Genomic DNA, 20,663 nt, shown 5'->3' on the forward strand with positions numbered 1-20,663 from the left:
ATTTTAGATAGTATATCTTAAATTTTCTCTTCAACAGGGAGTTGCCTTGAGGTAGAACCAAATCTTTGTGATTCAAGCTGTACTGGTGAGTGTTTTGTTTGTTGCTTGCAGTGTAATTATTTAATGGAGAAAGTTCCTTGCATAGTAAGAATACCTTTCTAACAGATCTTAGCATTATCTGCATTTAAACATTTTAAATGTTTGTTTCCAACTTATTTTATGTCCAAAGGATTCCCTCCCTCTGACTTGTCCTATCGGAAAGGAGTGAGATATACTTACAGGTATAGCACGACGATTACCACTACTCTTCATGGATCCAGTGCTGGCAGGAATGGACTGGCGTTGGATTGTGTGGTTGATATCGATGTGGTCTCCAAGTGTCACCTAATGATGCAGGTCAGCTTTATTCATATTGCTTGTGCAGTATTGCAAGAAGCGTCCGAAGTGGTGATTTCAGTCGTGAATTGTTTGTCCAACAGATTAGGAATCCACAAATAAAGCGACTTTCTCCCCAGAAGGAACACTCTGTGCAGCGTTTAAAAAGTTTGAGGTAATACCCAGTCATGCAGTATATCTTCATTGTGGATAGAGAGGATATAACTGCATAATTCATCCTGTTCCTGGCATAAAACATGTGCACATGTGGCTCTCTGTGGTGTCTGTTATCTGTTTGAAAGCGTATTCCCAGCTAATTTTGGAATGCTACAACTGTTTATTCTATGAATGTGATACTCTGTTCAGATGCTCCACTTGTCTGTGTTCTCCGGTCTCGGGGGGGGCGGGGTTCATCTGGTGTTTTTGTTTCCCAGGGAGTCGCTGGAGAGAACGCGCCTCAAGTTCTCGCTCCAGGGGGGAAAGGTCACGGCCCTCTGTCTCCAGGAGGGGGAGCAGGTGTGGGCTCTCAACATTAAAAGGGCTCTACTGAGCATGCTACAGACTTCCCCCTTGGCCTCCAAACTGGGATTAGTAAAGGAGGTGGGTTGATGGAGGCCCCATTCTATTCAATGCATTATGCACACATACAGTATCTAGAAATTTGTTTTTGCAACACCTCCTCAGATTTCATGAGGTTTCAGAATAATACAGTCTTAATTACCAATTCTACACCAACTACAAACTATAACCGCTGTTAATATCCTCGTGTCATATACCAGATACACTGAATGACTAATTAACCGATTTTTAATGCGTCTTCCTTAGACGGATGTGTACGGTACCTGCACCAGCAAGTATGAGAGGCGAGGCCCTGTACTACTTAAGACCAGGGATCTAAAACAGTGCCAGCAGTCCAGGCTGGCAAACTTCTGGCCTCATTCAGTGCCTCTTACTGAAGACACAGTGAGTTTAGGCCTCTTATGCCTTTAAAAATGTTTGGAAATGTGAAAACGTCCCACATTAGTGGGAGACATGTCTCAAAGCTGAGAACATGTTGAGAAATGTATATAAAATAGTTATGTTAGGATATTTTAGATTTTTTTTTTTCCAGAAATGACTGTCTAATTCTGTGTACGGATAAAAATGCTTATTTCTGTGGTGCTTTTATTCACAGTTTTCCTGCACGACTAGTACTAGTTTTTTCTTATTTCCAGTGTCTGGGGTCAAGAAAAGTGGAAGTTGAAATGGCATAATACTTTCACTTGAGCTTTCGGCACCATTTAGTAAGAGGAAGTCTGTGTTCATTCGATACACACTTTTATGACAGGAAAAGCATTTCTTTCTTTGACAGTCAGTCCAGATGGAGCTACGCTGCACTCAGCGCCAAGGATCAACAGTCATGGAGGAGGTTAACTGCACTGAAGTTGTTTCCTTAACAACATGGTCCAATACTACAGGGCTGGTAAAGACCCAAACAGTGTCTTCACTGCTCCTGCTCAGGGCCCAGCCAGGGACTCTTTCAGGAGCAGGTCAGAGTGGCATTGACACAGTTGTCGTTACCTCTTAGCAACTCTATTCTTTAACAAACATCGACCCTGATGCCCAGTCTCGTCATTGCCCCTGCAGACTCCTTAGGGACTGGTACACGCACTGACTTACCCTTTGAGGATGAAGGAGCTGCGAGGCCGGGAAAATCCAGACCACCGACTCCACAGAAAGTTGGTCAGACTGTCAGGATGTTGTGCAGCCTTACCTCAGACCCACAACTGGTAGGCCACAAATGCAACACGTCCCAATTCAATATTAATTATATTTACCTTTAACTTTAGCTGTGTGTTTCACTTTACCTGCCTTATACTTAAAGAGCAGAAATCCTTTTCAGCATACATAAATAATAGTGCATCTCATCAAAGTCTGTTTACAAAAGAGGCATTTAAAAGCATCTTGTTTAGACCCAAAACCTGGCATGCTATTACATACTTAGGGTGCAGGGATCAACTTACTGCATTAAAAAGAATTTGCAGGTAATTCACATTCATTTTATGATGCCGACATCACAAGTCCTTATATGTGTTTGTTTTGGATCTGTTCCCAGGTATCGCAGGAGTTCCTTCAACTGGTCTTCCAGGTGAAAGATCTGACTCTCTCTCAACTCAAGACACTTTGGCAAGAAGCATCTTTCAAGTGTCGCAATGACTGGTGGGTATTTACCCAGTGTTTGACTAGTTCCTTCAGCATGACTGTTGCACATTTCCACATTCTGGATTAAAGCTAAGAAGATACATTGTGCTTAGCTACCAGTAATTGTATTAAAGCTGGAAGGCCTCTTGTTTATCGGTTCTAATATGAAAACCATACAGCTCCTGGCTATGTCTACAAGTAAACAAAGGACAGTCTGTGTTGGACAGTAGCTGAACAAGGCTGCCTAGTTAAATGAAAAGCGGTAGTATTGAGGAAAAAATGGGAATACAATGTATTCATTAAATTCGTTAGCAGAAGCTTTAGCTTTAGGCACTGTTTCGCTACAATTTCTAGTCTTAATGCTATGCTAAGCCACGTTTTGACAAAACCTTTGACATTTTAAGTCAAAATATAAGAGAATGACAAGGACAATTTAGACTGTCTGTTACACGGTAAATGTTAGGCCCTTTAGCTTCTCTTAGCATAAAAAATAAGCCTTGCACCTTCATGTTAATTCACAAACTTTCATTTTAAAAGCAGTTTTCTATCATTGAACTAGGGCAATATATAACATGTTTATTAGTGAGATATAGCTTTTGATACCTTTACCCAGAGCCGGGCTAGCTTCCCTCTGTTTTGTGCTAATCTGCTAGTCTCTGCTGGCTGTAGCTTCATATTTACTGTCATTACATGATATTCTCAGCAGTTTGACACCAGTGTCAATTTACTGTTTGGACAGGCAGCCTCTTTTGGATGCATTGCCAGCATGTGGATCTGAAAACTGCATTACACTACTGACTGACCTGATGAGGAACAAAGAGCTGGAGGAAGAGCAGGCTCACTCCTTTCTTACCACCATGGCTCTAATCCCGCATCCATCGCCACAGATCATTGGCTCCATCAATGTAGGAACTTCTACATGCCACTGGTGATATGTTAAATTTCAACACTCCTCTATTTACTTGTATTTATAGATATATTGATCAAATTGGTGTCTGCTGTTTGTGTTAGGCCTTACTGGAGGTCCCAGAGCTGCGGCACAAGGCACTGTTGGTTGGATCATCTCTGGCCTATCAGCTGTGCCAACGCTCTCAAACGTCATGCGGTAAACTTCCTCAGGTCCAGACATTCATACAGACACTTGAGAAGACCCTGAGGGAGGGCTGTGGAGGAGAAGAACCCACTCGAGTGAGAGAGGTATGGTGCTGCCCTTGGAGATGGTAGCGCTGATGATTGAATGATTGAATCTATATGTCATGTGCCCACATGGTTGAATTATAAAAGACTTTGAATAAGCAATGCCTGATTTTGGTTTATTATTGTTTGCTGTCCAACAGCTTTTCTATGCACTGAAATCAGTGGGAAATACTGGTTTGTCTCCTTCTACCTTCATCCCTCTGCTAAATCGCTGCATGCTTGGTGACTCAGCAGCACAGGATTTGAGACTTGCTGCCATCCAAGCCTTCAGACGCTTTCCCTGCTCAATGGACGTGAGTTGATTCTGGAACTACTATTCTCTATTTGTTCGTTGATGGGCTTCTTTAGTATGTTTTTGTGCTAATTTCGTGCACATCAGCCCAAGGACAGGCTAAATGGCTCGAATGAAAACTCAGTGTGTTTTCATAGGTCTCCATAAGCTGCATGTCTAATGATAATTGATTCATGATGAGCTGAGGTGGCGGTGAAGAGGTGAGGAGGTGAGCGGGTATCTTGCATCAGTCATTGACAGAAGTTTCCTTCCATCAGAGGTCTATGCTGTTGCAGCTGTATAGCTCTTCCCAGGAGGATACTGAGGTCAGAATCACTGCATACCAGCAGCTCATGCGCTGCCCTGACCAAGACGTGTTTGAAGTGGTGAAGACAACGCTGAGGCACGAGGCCTCCAGTCAAGGTCTGATTTAAACCTCTGTGGGGTGGACAAGAGAATATTCTCAGTGATAATGTTAACCGGTGGAGACGGGTACCACTGAAGTGACAGATGATTCCTGGTCAGTCTTGTCCAAGTCGTTTTTAAGTGTCTCCACAATGATCCTTGGCTTGTTCTGTTTTTCTAGTGGGCTCGTTTGTGTGGAGTCATCTGACTAATGTCCTGTGGAGTGAGGACCCCATGAAGCAGGCCCTAATCGAGTCACTGCCTGATGACATTATCAGCAGAGAATTTGAGGCTGAGTTTTTGAAATACTCCTCCTATTCAGACTATACTGTTTCCACAGGTAATGAGGCCTTAGGCTTACAGGAATTAAGATTAATGTCTTTAAATGCAGTAATTCTAAAGAAAGTGGAGATAATGTAATAATAATAATGATAACATACAGGTGTCAGTTCATAAGCTACAATAGTAAAACAAGTTGATTCTAATTCAAGACTTCTGCATGAAATCTTAGTTTAAGCTATAGTTTTCAATATTTGTTTAAAATAACTGAGAGAGCTGCTAATTGAACCTGTATTGTTGTGGATCGACACATGTTTCTATTATTTTGACAACTCCATTTTAGTCAGTGGTCTAGGCTAAATAAGAGAAACCCCTTAGTGTTTAATTCAGTCCAGTTGAACTACCACATGTTTAGACACAACCTGAACATTATAACAGTTTTGTAAGAGGATGCAAGGCAAGTGTACCTGATGTTTACATGACATGAAGAGCTTGTAGCGTTACTCCTGTATTTGAGGGTGATCATAGACAACGTGGTGGGAGGTCGTCATGCATTTAAAGGACTAAGCAGCCAGCAGCTGTGTTTCTTTTTCTGTATTTGTTCCAGGTATTGGAATCAAAAATGTGGAAACCTCCTTGATTTTCTCCCCAAAATCGTTCATACCCAGCTCTGCCTCTGCAAACCTAACGGTGTATTTTCATGGCCGAGCCCACAACCTTCTGGAAGTGAGTTGCAAGTCAGGAGAGCATGTCAGTGTTATGACTTAAAATGATTCATACATTTTGTTTCCAAACCAAGGTGGACGTTCACGTTGAAAATGCTGAGCCCCTGTTGAAGAACGTATTTGGTCACAAGACAGAGAGAGAGTCCACCGCTCAGAATGGAAAAGATGAGACGAGAAGGACAAGAAGAAAAACGGATGATACAAGAGAAAAAGAGACGTGTTTAACCAGCACCAACAGCTACCTGAACCAGGCCAGGGCGATGGTGAGGTCTCTGTGATTGTTAGAAGACAGTCACCTCTCTGTTAGTAGCAGTACTGCCAGGGCAATCGAAACATATGTGGAGATGGACAGTTGTAATGGGGACGTAGTCATACACAGAGGTGATTCAAGAGTCTATTGGGGCCCAAGGCACACATTACCACACTAGACTTAGTGACAGAAAACAGAGCTGGATGTGAGGTTATTTTATCCAGATGTCTCTCTGTCATAGTTAAACCAAAGCTACGAGTATTCAGTTAAATATTTTGTATTATTATTATTAATCGTCATGATCTGCTTCTCTTAACACTGTCTTACTCGTGTCACTTTTATCACTCACAGAACGATAACATTTAAAGTTTTGGGTGCCATTATCAAACTTTGCTGCTGAGTGTGCAGACTAGTGTCATGGTCGAGGCCCTTTAGTAAGGTAGAAAACGTAGCACAGTGCCACTGGTGTAGTTTAAAGTTTGTAAGCCTTCAGGTCACCCCTGCTCTAGCCTGTGCCTCGGGATGAATTTGTTTCCAACACACTGGCTGTAAGACTGCTGATTGGTTGTAAGATGATCCAGTTGTGTGCAGAGTTATTTTTTCTCTGTGTCAGTTGAAACATTTTTCAGATTTAGATTTTTCATGTCTAATTACCAAATGTTATAATGAGTATAATAAGCCATTCAGTAAGTTTAAACAGAGCGCTCTAACAATAAAAGTAAAATTCACAGAAATGTCAAATCCACTGTTAACAATTTATGTTATTTCATGGGTCGCTGTTTTTGACTAGGAGTAGGCAGTAACTATAGATTATAATGTATGTTTTTAACTGAGAGAGCAAGAAGAACATAACTTGATAACAAAATATTCTTCTTATTGGATATTTGTTATGTGTAAACTACTTTTCAACATTATGAATGTCTTTTGACTCACATACATTTATCAAACCCAGATTTATAAACACTTATAGCATATATAATATATATAGCATAATGACACTGCAGGGATTTCTCCACTATTAGAAATCAGTCTGTTCCACATGTTGTATGTTTTGCAGTTGTTTGGAAGAAGGAAAGTGGAGGAGAGGCCCAAGTGTTGGGTTGGTGTGAAGGTCTTTGGGAATGAGCTCAGTGTGTTTACATGTGAGGATCTCTACAATCAAATGGACCGGGTGTCTCTGAGCGTGGCTGGCCTGGCTGTCAAACTGCTCAAGGTAACAAAGTCTGTGACACCGTTGTCCTTTGACTCCCTGCCAAGCCTCTCACTCTCCCTTCATTCCTCTTTGTCTTCCAGGGCCAGGAGGTTCAGCTGAACCACAGGGCCGTGCTGATGACAGAGGAGCTGGTTTTACCGTCTCTGTCTGGCGTACCTCTCAAACTGGGCGTCAACATGACTTCCCTTCTGTCCCTGCGTCTGAAGGGCAACATAAGCTACAGGGATACTTCTCACTTCTCCCTGAGTGGATACATCAAACCTAAGTACTTCCATTTTTCCAAACGTGACAAGTGATCAAGTGATACTGTACATCTTAGATGTTTCTGTTTCCAGTCTTGATCTTGTATCAATGTCTTTATTTTCAGTGCGTATGTGGCCTTGTCGGCCAGGATGGGAGTTGGCAGTGCTTTGGGTCAGGCTGCGGTGGAGTGGGCTGCTGAGCTGAGGAGCTCCACCAGTCTGGATGGCAGCATTCAGCTGCAGGAGGGTCGGGATGTCAGGGTCACTCTCAACACACCTGAGGACTTCATGGACATCATGTCTCTCAGGTATCCCATCTTAAATGTATTATGAGAGTGATACCCCAAAGGACGGACATCAATTTACTATATGTAACGGTGAAGCTAACAAAACACACGTAAACGTCTGCCTTAGTTTAGCATGTTCAGTGTTGCAGTGTTGAGATTCAGTTGAGGTTTATTTGATGACATGTTTGTGTCCACCAGCTCCAGAGTATTTCAGCTCAGCGGGGATCAGAGAGAGGAGTTAAAGGGGTCAAAGAGTCGAGTCCAAAACACCACCTGCACACCAAAAACCTGTGAGTCCTGCTGCACTTTGAGTCTTTGTATGTCTCTGTACAGTATGCGTATTGTAGATTTTTAACTCTGAATATCTGCCTGAATAACTGAGGCTCTTCTGTTTAGGCATCATCTTTCCGAAAGTGAATGGAAAGTGCCAGAATACATCTCATTTGTTGCATTGATCATCACAATATGACGCTAATCTCTCCTTCTCGCAGGGTCCAAACTGATCGGGTGGCAGCTGTGCTCGAACGCCTCTTACCCGTCTTCTGCCACTGGTATTACGTTCCCTCCATCTGGACCTGCCCACGTCTCCCTCAGGCTACTGAAGCTGGACAGAGGACTCCATTATTATCTACTGGAGGCAGCTTACTCACTTCGTCATCAGGTGCAAGAACTCATGAAGATGTAGATTTTTCTCTGAAGTTATCGCCGCAAATGTTCTTCAGAAGCTGCACCGAGAAACTTTCTTCACTCATTCTCACACTGATTGTGACACCTTGTGTTTCAGAGAGGTGTCTGGCTTCCCAGAGAGGCCTCCCTCCACCTCCTTCTGGCCACTCCTCAGTCCTCCATTCCCAGAGACATGTCTTTGGACTTCACATTCAACCATCACAGACTGCTGCTGAGGATCACACATCCTCTGAAAACCATCCACATGCAAGGTAAGTCTCAGAGGAACACTAGAAACACTTTACTAGCTTCCCTTAGCTTCCCTCGCTGAAAATGTGTTTTTTTTTTCTCAGGACAATTTGAACAAGAGAAGAATATCAAGTCTGGAAAGCTGGAGCTCTTCATTGACAGTGCTCAATATTATATAATGGTAGTATTATTATACTGGAGTCATTTTGACATTTTGTGATATATTTCAATTCATTTCCCAGAGACCATTGAGGATAATTATGCTGTCCATTACAGGGTCTGGTCGACACTCAGACCTTCCTGTCTGAGCAAAGGACGCGTTACCACTTTGAAGTCAAGATGGCCGCTGATGGTCTTCCCATGATCCTCTCCGCTAACATTACCCGTGGACTGGGCAGGAAGACCAGCTTTTCTGCTACTGTGAAGAATGTGTTCAGAGACACTGCATCACTGTCAGGTATCTAACTTTATTTTCTTTATTTTAATGATCACCTAAACCTAGTTTTGTCCTCTGTGGACACATAGCTGATGTCTGTGTTCAGTTGTTCTGGAGCGAGGACGAGACGGCAGCAGCAGGCAATACTCTGTGGAGGCGGAGCTCCTCCTACCTGGCCTGGTCGGCAGCAGGATGCTGGGACTGATGGAGCAGAGGGGGTCGTTATGGAGCTCTGTGCTCAGGCTGAAATATGGCCTGGGAGGTGAGTGAAGAAAAAAAGTTTATGATGTAATTCTACCAGACAGTTTGAGGTGCCTTTCCTAGTGTAAACTATTAAAAGAAATTGAGGAACTGCTTCCACAAAAACAGACTTACATGTCTTCACATTGGTCTGTTCATTGATATTTCCTCACTTGTCATTTGTGGAGGTTACTGTGGTGGCCAAGAGAGCTCAAACCACTGCAGTCCAAGAAACACAAAATAAGATCTTAATCAATTTGAATAACAGATTAACTGCAAATACTTGTTGGAATAATAAAAAAAATATTATCAGTGCCGTCAATCTGCAAATGAATGTAGTTAGCAAGCTAATAATAAGTGAGAGTCTAATAATGAGTCATGTGATCAGGATGTTAAAACAATTTTTTTTAAAAAAGATATATTCCAGGTTCATCACTCTTTGGGGTTCCCTGGAAACTATTGTGCTGCATTGATTTTCTGTATTTGCTGGTGTTGTATTTGCAGAGATTACAGTTCACTCAATTTCCCTTCTTTAAAAAAAAAAAAAATATCTGAAACCCTCTGTCCTCATATGGGGACATTAAGTTTGAGGTTTATAGCAGCTTATTCTGCTTCATTTAGACCTGTTGTCCTCATACGTGGACACTTTCGTCTTCCATCTGTAGGTAGCAAAGGGTCAATACACTGGTCGGTGTAAGAACATGATAGCAGGCTGATTTGTTCTATAAAAGATCACGGGACAAAAGTAGATCTAATTTTACAATTGAAACTTGTTTATTTATGCTTATTTACCTATTTACTAGTTCGATAGTTCAGGAATGGAAATAAATAGTTTTATTCATTTATAATTTTATTTCTTAAACACTGGTGACTTAATCATATCACACAGAAAAATAATCACTGTGTCCACATATGAGGACATTTAAAAAACAAAACAAAAAAGAAAACTACTTCTTGTTCAAAGATGATGGTTAGTGGTTGTACTTCTTAGGTCCTACTAATACCAAATACCTTGGAGAAATGAAAAATGCATAGCAAACAAGAACTTGGACCTCAGGGGGTTAAACCACAAACCAAATGCACATCCGTCTATAAATAAAGTCAGAAGCGCGAATCACTGCCTCCAATTTCACACACCCCTCCTCTGGGTTTCATAACAGTGCTATTGCATTAGCCATGGTGAGACGTTTTTCCATCATACCACGCAATATCTGGATGTACAGTTGCTGCTACAATGTCACATTTCTGTTATATGCCCTGGTGACGCTTTATTCAGCAACATTTAACCTAAATCAAAACGGGGCCTCTAATTAAGAACTTTTGCATTTTGTGATAATTCGTATGGAAACTTTTCTGCCCACAGGAAGTGACTCACGCAAGAAAATGCAAAACTGTTTGCACTACAGCGTGAACATGTTCACATTAGAGCTTCCTCTTCCTTTGGTGTTGCTGCTGAAGCATGCACAAGTCACTGTTAATCAAGACACACCACATTGATTTTAGTAACAGATGCCACGACAAATCACCATCATCTCTCTCTGCCATTTAGAACAGGCAGCATGCACAGGAGCCTCAGGGCAGCTCGGAAGAAATGGAGTGACCTAATCAATGAGTAGTAAACAGTGTGTAGTGGACAATTATTACATTATTTTTTAATGGTCTGGTGTTTGGCCTCCTCACAGGAGATGCCCGGCACCTGCGTCAGGAGTGCTTCACGTCACAGAGACTGAAGAGTGAGAGAGACTCAAACCTCACATACATCATGAGAGCTGATCATGAGTTCTACTGCACCAACACTGCTCCAGTCAACCATAAGGTATCTGCAGACATGTATGACGCATGTAACATTTGGCCGTATTTCACACACACTTTAAATTGACTGTGGACTTTAGCTGAGCCGGAGCAGCAGAGGGTATGTTTTAAAGCCTCATGGTGTCCTTCTCAGATCCACCTCAAGCATGAAGAAAGCCCCAGCCACATTAAATCAGTCCTGGACGTGAGCTACGGCAAACACTGGGACGAAATAAACAACAAGCGCAAGCTTCTCCTGAGCCAGTCCTTCAAAAACCAGTCCACGTATAATTACACCAGCTACACACTGGAGGTAAACCCACCTGCATCAGTGATGGTCTGTCATACATTCTTGTAATTATGTTTTCCAGGTGCTATGTTAATATTTCTGTTTCCTCTCTCGTGTTATTCCAGTTTAATCTCCAGGTACCAGAGAAAAATTTAAACTACAGGACTCAGCTCCTGCACTCTCACCTGACCCACCTTGGCTCTGAGAGCAGAACTCACTTAAAAATCAATTACAACGACGTGATGCCACTAGTGGCTGGATTACACTGGAAAAGCCCTCCCGAAAATGCCCTGCAGAAGAAGTGGGAAGGTAAAAAAAAAACACTCTCATTGAGAGTTTATTGTCTCAAATTCCTATGATTATCCAACATCATTAGATGTTTAATACCCTTTTTTCTTTTCTTAACACCGTGAAGCTGCTTTTATCGTTTTCCAGGCACATTTAATATGGACACGCCATGGCTGTACATTTACACCGCCCACAAGCTGAACCAGCTCCAGCGCCACACATTCCAGCTCAACACGGAGCTGACAGCCAGCAAGTGGGTGACCATCCGTAACCTCATCCTGGAGGGTTTCTACAGGGACAGGGGCAGAAAAAAGGAGGCCCGTCTGGAGCTCTATACACCAGCTGTCCACTACCTCAAAGTAGGGAGAAACGAGAGACGAGAAAGAGTCACAATGCACAACAGTCACAATATCAAATCATGATTTTATTATTTGTTGGCCCACAAAATCATTACACTCACATACTCTTAGGTCAAATCCAACAAATACCATGTATGTACACCAATGAGCCACAACATTAAAACCACTCACAGGTGAAGTAAATAACGTTGACCATCTTGAGATAATACATGTTCTGCTGGGAAATGTTTGGACCTGGCATTCATCATGTGGATGTTACTTAGACATGTAGCACCCACCTAGACCAGACCAGACACCCCCACCTCATAGCTTCTTGATGACAGCAGCCCTCCCCAGCCGGATGTAGCGTGACACAGACACACATAAACGGTTTAGGAATAACTCAAAAAACAAGAAGAACAGCACAAGGTGTTGATCCACTGAGGCCCCTCCCCTCAACCCATAGGCCCCGAAGACCCCCACTAACAACATTATGTTACCAGACACCACAGGACACCCTCAGAAGACCCATGTCCATTCTCTGACGAGTCTCAACTGACACAAGGGAGACCTACACAGTATTAGGACATAATGTTATGTTCAACCAGTCTTTACAACGTCAAGATCACTACAAATATTGTAACATTTTTATCTCACCCTCCCCAGGCAGGTGGGTGGGGTGTGGTGGGGAAGCGGAGTGTGAAGGCCTCTGCCTCCTTAAGCTCGCGGTGGACTCTTCCCCTGAGAGGGGACATCTCTCTGGAGGCCTCTAAATTCAGCCACACCCTGCAGATTGCCTCCACCTATGGCAAGCAAAATGTCAGCTTCACTGCTGCCCTGAACACTGCAGATAAGGTGGGTGGAGGCACGTGGCTGCATCTGAAGAATGGATGTGTTAAATGTTTCTTCTGTTGTTTTACTGTGTCGTTCTGACAAGCTGCTACTTATGGGTTTAAGAACTTGAAAAAGAGGCAAGCGGTTTTGAAGATGACCTTCTCAAAGCCAAAGAGCCCGTCCACTGAACTGGAGTTTGAGGGTGTGGTGGAAGAGCTGAGGAGGGACAAGAAGATGTATCAGAAAACTGCGATGCTCCAGCTTAGGTCTGTATCCCAGCCTGAGTGAGTCTGTTGGTGTAGTTTAGTTTCATGTGTAGTTTTTTTGGCAGCGAGGGCGCTGTTGACTTTAACAGCAACCATCTCGCACAGACAGCCCCTGCAGACCTTCCCTCCGACCCTCCTCCTGAGGGAGACTTTCACCATCGACCTCCTCAAAGGCCTCTACATTCTGCAGTCTAAAGCAGGTTTCCATGACGACAGAGAGGTCATCCACACCCTGACTCTTGGCTACCAGCCACCGAGCCCTTTTGTAAGTCGAGAGCAGAATTATACATCATTGTATAAGAGAAAGAGGAGGAGGAGTTATTGACAGTGGTCTTCATTTTTCAACATCTCATTTTTAGGTTTGTTCTGCACTGGTCCATCCGTTCAGTTCTGACACTTTTCCATCGGACTCAGAAATCTGTGTGAACATAACCAACAACCAGGTAAAACGCTGACATAAAGGACAACGCAAAATGCAAGTCTTATCCAGAATGACTGTCTCTCAAAGTGTTTCAAATATTGCACACACACTTCTCGTATGAATCAATCTGGGGATTCAATTCCAGTCAAATGACCCCATGTTTCTAAAGATACCCAGCATGTGATTGTGAGTGAGATACTGTATGTATGTACAATAGTTTATGCTAAGTTTCACAACAATTTCCTCCCAAAACACGCGTCGAAAGTATCATCTATCCATTTCCATTTCCATTTTCTCTTGGTCAGACTCACAAAGACGTACATGGGAGGTTACGTGTTGGGAGCAAGGAGAGACTGACTTTTTTTGGGCAAGTTCAGATGAACCCTTCGCATTCACATCACCAGGAAATAAAGCTTAAAGCCAACTTTATCCAACAGCTCCAGGTAAAAGACTCTATCAAACATTTAAGTGATTGAACAACATGTGGTTAAACACTTAAACACTTACATGTGCTGATTAACATGATGCACTGTGACAAACTATGCCTAACCCAGAGACTGATGAGTAGGGATGTCCCATTCAATCTTTTGCCCCAATCAGATTCAAGTCCCTAACTGATTATTTATTGCATGTTTTCTGCATGCTCAATTCAATATGAGCCAATCATTTTAAAAGTGCTTTCATAGGCGCGTATACTATTCAGAACATCTCTAGTCTGCCTCCACTGTACAGGATAGTTTACAGTAGAAAAGGCCAAATTTGTGACCACTTCATGTGATGTTGCTGTTCCAGCTGCAGCTCCCCTCCTCTGCTATAATGGAGGGAGATGTATATTGGAACCCAAAAAACAACAAAGACTTTGATTATCAGGCCAGAGGGAAACTGAGAATAGAGCGCCAGGAGAGCCAAGTGAGTAAAACAAACACGGTATGCCTTTTAGCAGCGTCTCTGGGTAGCGTCTGGTTTATGTGTGTTGTTTCTCTTTTCAGCTCTCCATACGACTGAATGGAACGTCAGGCCGAGTCGGCTTGTATTCGTCTCTCAGTCATCCCTTCAAATCAAAGCTTCCCAAAACTTTAGAGGTGGACTGAGTTTGTCTCACAAGTCTCAACAACACATTGAAGTTATAGAAAACATTTCAAATAATCAAGTTGTTTGTCTTTAAGGGCCTTTTAGTTGTTTATCAGTCCACTCTTTGCTCTGTCAAGGTGAAGGCCACTGCAGACATCTCTACGGCGCCTGGCAAAGGGAGCAGCTCAGTGTGTGTGAAGGCTGATGGGAAGGACAGAGTGATGCTGAAGGCCCAGATGTCCCACTCCCTCCAGGGGGGAGACAAAGCCGTGGGACTGAGGCTGAACTTATCCCAGAGCCTGCTTCCTGCAGCTACTGACCTGCATTTAGACATGGCCGCCAACATGTCCTCAGACAGGTTTGATTGCTGTTATTCGTCTATTTTAACCTGCGAGCAGAGTCTGTAATTATGCCTCCAGCAATACACTGGCAATAATGTGTCAGTGTCAAACAATGCGGATGTGTTTTTGTGGACTTTTGGAGCATTTTGCATGACTGTGTTCCTTGTGTTTCCTCCAGTGTGTTTCTGCGTGGTTCCTGTACACAGGGACAGGAGGCACTGCTGGTCCAGGTCAAAGGGTCTGTGAAAAACTCTCAGGGTTTCCAGCTGGCTGGGTCAGGGGACTTGAGGAACTCCATGAGTTACCTCAGTATTCTGCCTCCAGTCCTGGGATTGGACGGAGCTTTGGGGCTATCAGAGAATTTCATTGAAGGTAGAGCTTCATACGAAAGTGTTATCATCATTTAGTGCAGGGGTCTTCAACGTTTTTCAGGGCAAGGACCCCGAAACTGATGGAGAGATTAAGTAGGAACCCCCTACCTACTATATGTGTAATATATTAAACTCACCCTATAGCTTTATATAAATATATCATTTTACATTCAATATTAAACTATCCCCAATCCCTTTACTAAAATATATTTTATTCATGTTATTGTGTATTTAAAAAAAATAAATTAGTGGGGGAAAATTAAAAAAAATAATAATAATATATATATATGTGTGTATATATATATATAAAATCAACCAAAGAAATTGCAACCCCTCTGCAGCTCCCCACGTACCCACGAGGGGTGGAGACCTGTTGGAGACCTATGATTTAGTGGAAACAAATTGTCATGTATGAATTCACTAGTATTAGACCATCCAAGCTTAATAAACATTAAATTTCCCATGTATAATTCAAGTGTGTTGTTGCAGGACAGCTGAGAGTCAGAGTGATGGAGATCATGTACAGTGTGGAGCTGAGACATGAACTGAATCCTGGACTTTTGGACACAAATGATGAAGAAGGCATGATGGGGAAAAAGTCCTGTGAGGCCAGTTATTGGATGTGTGTTTGGTCTGGTGTGGAGTATATGTGTGTGAATGTGAGCCGCCAGCTGGGAAATCCAGAGAAGGGAGAGGTCTACGCGCGACTTTCTCATTCTTTCCAACTGCTCAATGCCACAGGTGATCATTTCAATGTCCATTTAATATGTACTATATATTCTAGACGTGTTTGTATCACTGTGCCCCTCAGTGTCTCCGTCTTCTGGATACAGGTGTACCTGGCAACAGCAGTGCTCAGGTGAAGTGGACCAAGGAGGGTGGTCGACTCTCAGTCCAGGCAGAGCTACAGGCTGGAACTGAGCGTTTTGATGCCGAGTTTCACGGAGGCAGGACAGAAAGTGTCATCCCCCGATGGCAATACATCACCAGGTGGCAGCATCAAGTCAAAGCCCTGCTGAAAAGAGGCCTGTCAAGCTCCTTTCAAGCCAAAGCACATTACCAGGTGCACAACCATTATTTTCCATGATTAAATACTGAACTCGAATGGACTAATATGTTATGTTATCTTATCATGATACAGACACATTATTTGCTTTTCCTGTATTTTTGTGTCGTTCTTTCATCTGTTAGCTAGAAGCCGAAGGACTGGACACGGGATTGGTCCTTTCCATGGAAGACATGAGAATGGCTGACATCCTTTTTAATGTTGGATCAAAACAAAACAAAACAGCTTTTTTGCTAGTGTCTCTATGGCAACAAATAAAGCTGCTCCAGGGATTCATACCCGCCTCTTTGCAGGTATATTTCTCATTTCTCATTTTACAAATGTGCGTTTGCAGTGAACTACGAATGAAAGTGAAACTTCTGAGTGTATCTTTCTTTATATTTACCCAGGAATTATAAATCAACGTCTAACAGTACAAAGAAATATCAAATATCATATATATTATTATTATTGTATATATTTTCAACCAAAAAGGGCCCAAATATTGATCCCTGAGGGATGTCACACCTTCATCACCCAAGTTTACAGATATAATTTTACTCTGCTTGGAGTAACTGAGACATTTAAAACAATACCTACACATTTTTTCCTGGTTTACACTTATTTACTTTTTGCACAGTATATTTTATTTTGGATGCTTACAGTGTACTTACTTACTCTTCTAACTCAGCGTATCAGTGTATTTCACAAATCTGTTAAAATACTATTTTAAATAAGTCACCTAACTCTTGCGGTATGTCCAGCAGCACCCTGTAATCACCTCTAATCACATCTATAATCACATGTGTTCTGTAATATGTGCTCAGAATAGCATGTTATGTTTCCACAATATTGAGGAGACTGGCCTTAAGTAATTCCTCAAAAATGCTTCCATCTCCTCCTTCAGAAAAAAACAAACTTTGCTAACAGGAGGTTTTGTTTACACAGATGAACTGCACAGGGGACACCACCGCAGACCGACTCTCAGCTCACTGCTATGGAAATGTGGCAGACCGCCCTATGGAGGTACGAGCCTTTCGCTCCTATAGACCACACAGCAGGCTCTGCTATGGCCTGTCGCTCTCTCACTATAGCCTCACTGCTCAAGCTAAAGGATGCTACAGTTCCAATGGTCAGAGGGAGCTCAGAGCTAACCTCACTCATTCCTCTGTGCTCCTGCTGACCTATTTGGGCGTGCCCACCAAAACTGGTGTTAGACTCCTCCTCCGGCCTGGTCCTCAGAGGTGGGTCTTGGGGATCGGAGTTGTTGTTGGCCCTTGGACAGCAGACTTGAATGTGGGGCTAAGGCTGGAGAGACCCAGGCTGTACGGTTGGCATGGGCAACTTGAGTATGGGACTCGCAGCAAAAGACACAAAGCTGCCACGACAGGTCGGATGAGGCTGGAAAACTGGTGTCACATCTGGGCAGATGTCAGTGTTGCATGGGACTCCCTCAGCTCTAGTTTGTTGGTGTCTGTCCGATGCCCAGGGGTGTGGAGGTTGATGTGGGTGCAGGTTAGGAGCGCTGAAGGGAGTGTACCACATAAATCTTCATTAACTGTACATGGACAAGCAGGAAATGATGGACTCAAAGCATCTCTGAGTGTTGAAAATCAGCAGGACTCGCTGCAGTGCCTCATGTCTGTACTACTGAAGGGCAGTAAAGCTGAAGTAGGTTGGAGACTCCAGCACAACTGGGCCTCTCTTGCCTCAATGATCCCAAACAGAGTGGACCTCCTGGGGTCAGGTCAACTCCATGATACCTCCCTGTCTGGAAGCGCTCGAGTGTCTTTCAACACTGACTCGGTTCAGATGAACATTACTTCTGACTGGGGGCCCTCCGCCTCCTTCACAGCCGTTCTTTGGCAGAACCTGGCTGCAGCTAGTTTACAAGATGTGCTTTCTGTTAGCGTGTCGTCCACAGCAAGTCAAGCTCAGTTTGAGATCAAAAGTGACGTGTGCTCGATGCTTCTCCTTGCAAATCAACACAAGGGAGAAAGGGAAAGCAGGACAAGCTGGGATTTCTTTGTCCATCAGCGATGTGTCTTACTGAAGGTCAGAGAGGAAACAAAAAAACCTGTTTCCCACCAGATGGAAAGCAAAAGAAACATCTCATCCTGGAGATGACTCTTGCCTTTGCATTGTGGCACACGTTTCATTGATACTAATACTGTCTGAAAAAAAGTAGCAACAAGCTTAGATTCTATTAGAATTTAGTTGAAACAGACCTATTCATTATAAATATTAGTAATTCATTAATATGAAAAAACCTGATACTTCAAGCTCAAAACAAAAGGTGTTAATTTTTGACAACACAGCCTAATATGTGAATTTAATGCCTGGTTGTAATGTTTCTTTGTTTTTTTTTCCTCCTCTCCAGACTCTGCTGTCACCACAGACCTCTGTTAACATCTCCATAACCCATTCTGGCACTTTCACAAATGTCAGTGCTGTTCTCCATGCTGAGGGGGTGCAGAAAGGCAATATTAGTCTGTTCCTAACTTGCCATCCCTACCTTAGTCTGAGGGCATCTGTAGAACACTCTATAGAGGCAATAAAGAAGCTGAGATTTCCTAGCCACGGAGCGTTACTCCTGAATGTCTCGACTGCACATCTGCCTGCTGTGCAGGCTGACCTGGAAATTGGGCATTGTTATTTCCATGGTAATCTGGGGAAAATCAAAGCTTCGCAGGCAGAGGCTGAGCAGTCTACTTACACTGTCAATGTGACCAACTACTGTCCTTCGTTACAGGTAAATGAGACAGTTTTAATATAATACTCATTGTAGAAAGCTGCTTAAAGTAATATGCTTGAGAAAATATACCTCTAAATGTGACAATACATTCTCATTTCTTTCATCACAGTTAGAAGAGACTTGCTATATGAAGAGTCTGTGTTTATGTTAACAGAGCCTCCTTTGAAATACAGTTTCCGGGCCATTAGAAGGTCAAACTATAGCTCATTTGACAGAGCAAACAGAGCAGAATGACACCACAGATCATACCACTGCTAGGCCTGTCTCTTTATGCCCAGATATGCTGGACAGTACCTTAAAATAGCCTTTTGAAACTAATGAAAACTCTGTGCCTGTGTTTGCATCACAGGAAACGATCTTCCCTGTGTCCCTGGCCTTTCAGGGTCTCCTGTCGGTTGTCCCCTGTCAGCTGACTGTGTCCTCCTCTCTGAGGGCAGACAGCCAGAACCTCTCTCTAGAGCTGAGCCAGTCATGCAGGACCCCACATCTCTCTGGGACGGTCACTCACTCCTTCCTTGGGCTGAAGAGTCAGGGTTTACCACAGACCATCACCGTACAGGCCTCTGCTCCTAGAGGCCCTGAGCAGGCCGGGGTTGTGTTCATCAAAGTGGGGACATGCAACATAAGAGCCAGTAGAGTCAAAGAGACCAGAGGACGGACACAGTGGCTGTGGGCTCTAGAGTCTATTTGCCCAGTGTTACAGGTAGAGCTTTTTGGAGGGCTGCACAAAGAAATGTCTTTGTCTGTATGTCCATCAAAATAAACTATTCTTATTTGCATAACTACTGTAGAGAAACTTTGTGGAGGGTATTTGCAATTTGTTTTACTTGCGACTGCTCTGACAACAAATGTCTTCTCCATTAAAGGGTCATTTGAATGGATCAGTGTGGCAGAACCCTCAGGGTATCTGGACAGCCTCGTTGGATGCTGATCTGGAGGGCAAAAAGGGTTACCTGAGGCTTAATGCAACAACCTGGCCGGAGCTGAGTGTGGACGCTGAGCTCAGCCACGACCTTCCTGCTCTCAAAGGTCTACCAAAGAACAGCAGGCTGAAAGTAACCAGGAGGTCTGCGAAACTCGATATCACGGCTGAAGCCCTCTTTCAGATGGAGGAGTGTTCTGTTGGAGCCAGTGGAGCTGTAATGTCACAGCGTGGCCTGCAGGGTTCGCTGGTGTATCACAATAACTGTACAGTGATTCAGGTACGGACACTGCTGCCAATGCAAGCTTTCATTACTCACTTGGATTGCTATTACTAATCTAAGCTATTATCCATAATCATTTCCTGTAATCTGTGTTTCTAGGAGTGGGGAAGTCCAGACAGGATGGAGGCTTCTGGGTCCCTGGTTCTTTCCACAGACTTTATTGAATCTCTGGTCTCCGTGGTGACAGACAACACAGAGTTACAGACTTTAATGTCGCTTAAGAAAACTAAAGTATGGACATTTGTTGCATTTCAAAAATGTGAATTAACTGAATTTAAAATGATTATATGTGAAATAGATGTCACCTTGTTTTTTTTTATGTTTTTCATTTTCTGCAGGATAAAAACGAAGCATCTCTTAACCTAAACCACTCCTTGCCCCTTTTGAAGAAACTGGGCCTCCCTGTGAATGCTGAACTAGCAATGGATTTTTGGGGTCACAGCAATGGTTCATACTTTTACATATTCAACAGCAGCGCAGGAAATCAAAAGGTGGGAGTGATGTTAGAGGATCAAAAATATGTTTCAGGCAAATCTTTATAATACACTTGACCCTGAAGCCTGGGTGCACAAAAATACAAATAATAGCACAAAGGCTAAAAGCACTAACACTGAAATATAAAGAATTTGTGC

At 43.1% G+C, this 20,663-nt stretch overlaps 1 protein-coding gene across 1 annotated transcript in view; it reads left to right on the plus strand.

The window, feature by feature from the left end:
• LOC125010660 overlaps positions 1-20,663 on the plus strand; it is a 36,656-nt gene that overhangs the window by 1,188 nt on the left and 14,805 nt on the right. The window contains exons 2-47 of the mRNA XM_047589420.1: positions 38-85; positions 230-396; positions 480-550; positions 810-975; positions 1,201-1,338; positions 1,727-1,904; positions 2,002-2,144; positions 2,471-2,574; positions 3,296-3,461; positions 3,568-3,753; positions 3,894-4,046; positions 4,303-4,447; positions 4,611-4,769; positions 5,316-5,434; positions 5,508-5,696; positions 6,741-6,896; positions 6,977-7,161; positions 7,264-7,446; positions 7,624-7,715; positions 7,917-8,086; positions 8,210-8,363; positions 8,445-8,521; positions 8,617-8,797; positions 8,883-9,038; positions 10,699-10,832; positions 10,962-11,120; positions 11,222-11,405; positions 11,532-11,743; positions 12,389-12,577; positions 12,680-12,822; positions 12,928-13,087; positions 13,182-13,265; positions 13,549-13,686; positions 14,036-14,152; positions 14,233-14,325; positions 14,452-14,672; positions 14,834-15,027; positions 15,516-15,767; positions 15,860-16,089; positions 16,218-16,385; positions 17,020-17,097; positions 18,452-18,823; positions 19,176-19,529; positions 19,693-20,028; positions 20,131-20,262; positions 20,370-20,522. Coding sequence (XP_047445376.1) covers positions 38-85; positions 230-396; positions 480-550; positions 810-975; positions 1,201-1,338; positions 1,727-1,904; positions 2,002-2,144; positions 2,471-2,574; positions 3,296-3,461; positions 3,568-3,753; positions 3,894-4,046; positions 4,303-4,447; positions 4,611-4,769; positions 5,316-5,434; positions 5,508-5,696; positions 6,741-6,896; positions 6,977-7,161; positions 7,264-7,446; positions 7,624-7,715; positions 7,917-8,086; positions 8,210-8,363; positions 8,445-8,521; positions 8,617-8,797; positions 8,883-9,038; positions 10,699-10,832; positions 10,962-11,120; positions 11,222-11,405; positions 11,532-11,743; positions 12,389-12,577; positions 12,680-12,822; positions 12,928-13,087; positions 13,182-13,265; positions 13,549-13,686; positions 14,036-14,152; positions 14,233-14,325; positions 14,452-14,672; positions 14,834-15,027; positions 15,516-15,767; positions 15,860-16,089; positions 16,218-16,385; positions 17,020-17,097; positions 18,452-18,823; positions 19,176-19,529; positions 19,693-20,028; positions 20,131-20,262; positions 20,370-20,522 — 7,589 coding nt within the window. The remainder of the gene's footprint in view (positions 1-37; positions 86-229; positions 397-479; positions 551-809; positions 976-1,200; positions 1,339-1,726; positions 1,905-2,001; positions 2,145-2,470; positions 2,575-3,295; positions 3,462-3,567; positions 3,754-3,893; positions 4,047-4,302; positions 4,448-4,610; positions 4,770-5,315; positions 5,435-5,507; positions 5,697-6,740; positions 6,897-6,976; positions 7,162-7,263; positions 7,447-7,623; positions 7,716-7,916; positions 8,087-8,209; positions 8,364-8,444; positions 8,522-8,616; positions 8,798-8,882; positions 9,039-10,698; positions 10,833-10,961; positions 11,121-11,221; positions 11,406-11,531; positions 11,744-12,388; positions 12,578-12,679; positions 12,823-12,927; positions 13,088-13,181; positions 13,266-13,548; positions 13,687-14,035; positions 14,153-14,232; positions 14,326-14,451; positions 14,673-14,833; positions 15,028-15,515; positions 15,768-15,859; positions 16,090-16,217; positions 16,386-17,019; positions 17,098-18,451; positions 18,824-19,175; positions 19,530-19,692; positions 20,029-20,130; positions 20,263-20,369; positions 20,523-20,663) is intronic.

Source organism: Mugil cephalus, chromosome 7 (genome assembly GCF_022458985.1).
Source record: "Mugil cephalus isolate CIBA_MC_2020 chromosome 7, CIBA_Mcephalus_1.1, whole genome shotgun sequence".
In the NCBI taxonomy this organism is placed as follows: Eukaryota; Metazoa; Chordata; class Actinopteri; order Mugiliformes; family Mugilidae; genus Mugil; species Mugil cephalus.